Here is a 3,817-nt window from a genome sequence, read left to right as displayed (position 1 = left end):
CAGACAGTATCCTACTGCTACACGAGCTGTGCTAAGGGACAGCTACTCCAACCTACCTTTAATGTTTTCTGGTTTTAAAAGCCCAACTCCTTATGAATATTTACACATGCAAAACAGGATTCTATCTTCACATGCAATGGGTCATGAACAGACTACATAAAAATATATTAGCATTCGATTAAAAAACAACTGCCATTTACTTTCAGCAAACTTGGTCTTGGTCCTTCAGTCCCAAGACAAGTGAACATTTCTCCTTACACTGGTTTGCTGGCCACTTTCTGCTTTAGCTGGTATCACTTTCAAATTTCTGGCACAGCACTTCTTAAACAAACAATAAACAACCTGCAAGATTCCCTTAATAAAGCTACAAGAAAGTAATCTCTCTGATCACAGCCTCTGCAGACCAAGATTAATCAAGATTAAGGCATAGATTAGTGGTTGCCAACCTTTTTAGATTCAGGGAAGCCCTCCATAACTTTTTTCTAATTTTACATCATCCCAGATGAGAAACATGGCTGTGCTGCCACTGCTTACCTCATTAGTTTTCAATTGGAGTGTTGCCACCTCTACAGCAAGATGGAACTGCCCTGCACAGCTCGTCTGCAGTCAGATAAGACTAATGTAGGAAGGGGCACCTGCTTTTGCTGCAGTCCTCCTCCCCTTGCCCCCCAACACACACACTCCTCTCTGAAACAGAGGTGCATGGGACAGTTCCACCTACCCTGCACAGGTGGTTCAAAGAAAAGGTTGTGGGGGGAGCACACCAGGAAGGACTGCAGCAGAACCAGGCAACTCCTGCCTGCTTTAGGCTGTTTAGACAGGAGCAATAGATCAAAATTGTATAGCAGGAAGAAAACAGGCAAAGATTTGGAAAGACTTGACTTCTGTTAAATCAGCTCTTATGCTGATTCAGCAAGTTACCATACCTACTGGAAAAATAGTGCTCTTTATTTCAACTCCAGTATTCTGAAGTGTTACTATACTGGAAACCCAAAAACAAATCTCAAACCCACATGTATTGAATGCTTACCCATCTAAGAGGTGCACAAGATACATGCAGGTAGAAAATAATGAAGGAGACAAAATCGCTATGATCAGAATTTTTTTTATTGTATCCCTACAAAAAATATGTAAACGTTAGCATACAGATCCAGAGAAATCAACATAAAGATGCATGAACTGTCATTTTAAAGAACGCATCAGGAATACTTCAACAGTTTATAAATAAATATATACAGCAACGCGTTTTCATAATTGGATAAGAACACCTCATAACTGAGGAATTTAGGTGCAAGAGCTGTAAAGTGAAACAAAAGTACTCTGACGCCTAACTTGATTATGAGACCACACTTCAGTGTAACAGACTGCAAACCATTGTTACATGTTGTCATTTAGTTTTGCCGCTAAAACACAATATAAAACAATAGTTTTGGTAAGAAGTTTAATTATTTTTTTATTTGAACTTAGTTAACAAACACCCTTAAAGGAATTAAAAGCACCGAGTATTCCATAAACAGCTTTTTAGATAAATGAAATTCCAGCTTTGCAAACTGCATAATTAGCCCATCAGTACTCTCCATTTCTCATTATTCTGAGTGCAGCACCAAAATACATTTCTGGCTAGACAGAGAGCTCCAGATAGTTCAGAAATGGTTGGGGCTGATTGGAAGGAGGGGGAAGGCAAGAAATCAAGATGCAGAGCAAATATTACACTGACCCAACATTTTCTTTTTGGCTTTGATGCAGCATCCTGAGCAGTTTGTTCTTAAATTAAAGAGAAGCTGGGGATATAATGCTCTTGTTAATTCCTTAACCCCCCCATGCTGTTTTGCTTTAAATCTTAGGAAGTAAGTAGAATATTCAGGCCGCATTTGCTGTTACACTGCAAGTGTCCTGCAACATTTCCCTTCCAAAAATCAAATATGGAAATAAGGACACAGGAGCTATTAAACTTCAGATCTTTCAGGTAAATATATATAAATTAAAACACGTTATTATCTGCACTACTACATGTAGGTGTTCTAACTGTAGACTTGACTGTAAATAGCCACAGATATTTACGTACCATATTGTCTGTCCCTACTCAGGGATCTGATATTGTGCTCAAAATGTTGGCTGTCAACAGCTTGCTATTTATACTACATCTCCAAGCATAGTTGACACTTATTGAGCTAATTTAGGAGCACCAATGATAAGGAAAAACTGGACAGAAGAACCTAACACATAAGAAGGTATACTTCTAACTTCAGGTTAAACAGTAGATTGCTTACTAGAGGCAAAATGCCCATCAACATCAATGGATTTTGCCCTGCGATGCTATATTACATTTATGTACCTGAAGTTCTTTGGAACTTATTAATATATTTCTTTAATATGCTACAACAACATTCATTTGGGTCTGCAGAGATAGTAGTAGTATAATTCTTACACTTCTTTTTTTTACATACCCCCACTGTATTACATATACTCCCTTCTGTACTTCATAAAGGCACACAGATTTTAGCTCTCACCAGCAGCAGCTGTTTTAGGATATTTTCTTTTTTGTAATATGGAAAGAGCTCTCTCCCAATAATGTCCAAGCAAATATAAAATCCTAGTTCTATTTATTTTGTGTGCATATTTTGTGTGACCTACATGCACTTCTGTGTATATTTTCAGTAAGGGATATTATATGACAGTTGATTTGTAGCTATGTATCTAACATAAATATACCTGAACTGCAGCAAGCAATTTTGGCTTGAATAACTTCAAATGCAGCATTGTGTTCAAGACCCTGTTTGTAGTTATAATAAGTGGCTCCTACAACAATTTTAAAAAAAACAACAGAAAAACAAAATGCGAGTATGTTCCCTCTGCTTCCTCTAATTTTAATTCTGTTTCTCTGTTCTTATAATTCTAGCCCTTACTTTAATTTTCCACTTTGTCTTCTTATCCTGCTTTCCTCGGGCATTGCTAAGTCAAGCAATGGCATATATAGGTGATGCTGTTATTGCTTCCCCCAATTCCTTGCTGTCCTTAGACTTCTGCTTTTTATTTTAAAGAACAGGAAGTTTTTTAAGATAAAGAATAACAAGCTGAAGAACCCTGGTAATCCCAAGGAGAGAATGGATTTGTTAGAACTTCTAATAACATGGATAATTATAAAGCTTTGCTCCATCATCCTTGTGAGTCACATGGCTATTTGTATAACAGCAACCACTTTGCACACGAAATCTATATAATTTATAGAATCTCTTGAAAAATAAAAGCAAGGGAGAGCAAAAATAAATCCTTTGCAATTTTTAAGTCAGTCTTGGCATCTGTAGATTCTGAAGGGTAGCAAGTGTAGACCAAAATCAAGAGATGACCAAGAAGAAATGCAAACAGGTATTACTGACCTAATCATTTCTGTAGGCAGATGATCAGCGTTTACAATGCAGAAACAAAAATCTGGTTTGAAAGTTGTTTTTTTTAGGTTAGGGTGGCATATAGGACTACAAATGTAGTATTATACACACTGATACTATGTTAAGCCAATCCATATATTACATCCAGCAAGTCACACAATATATTAGAGGGAGAAAAGGAAAAATATCCTCAACATACATGTTTACTCTAATCCTCAAAGCACAATCCTTTTTCTTCTTCCTTCTCCTCATCATCTGTGGAATCTGCATAGGATTCAATGGTATTATATAAGAAAGCATAAAGCTTGCCATCTGGTCCTGAAGTGGAACAGCTTCTGCATTCTTCATTATAATATCTAAGCAAGAGCCTGTATACATCCCCTTGAAAAGAAAATACATTTTTACTATAATTAGGAATACAATAAAATTAT

General features: G+C 36.8%; 1 protein-coding gene across 5 annotated transcripts in view; it reads right to left on the bottom strand.

The window, feature by feature from the left end:
- Positions 1–1,087: 1,087 nt before the first annotated feature.
- The window catches only part of PARG (poly(ADP-ribose) glycohydrolase), a 160,357-nt gene continuing 157,627 nt past the window's right edge, over positions 1,088–3,817 (bottom strand). For all 5 annotated transcript variants that reach the window (XM_019502273.1, XM_019502272.1, XM_019502271.1 and 2 more), the window contains one exon: positions 1,088–3,767. In XM_019502273.1, the coding sequence (XP_019357818.1) occupies positions 3,595–3,767 (173 nt within the window). In that variant the 3' untranslated portion in view covers positions 1,088–3,594. The remainder of the gene's footprint in view (positions 3,768–3,817) is intronic.

This window comes from Gavialis gangeticus, unplaced genomic scaffold (genome assembly GCF_001723915.1).
Source record: "Gavialis gangeticus isolate Ggan-Ray unplaced genomic scaffold, GavGan_comp1, whole genome shotgun sequence".
Lineage (NCBI taxonomy): Eukaryota > Metazoa > Chordata > Crocodylia > Gavialidae > Gavialis > Gavialis gangeticus.
This window is presented reverse-complemented; position numbering and strand designations above follow the sequence as displayed.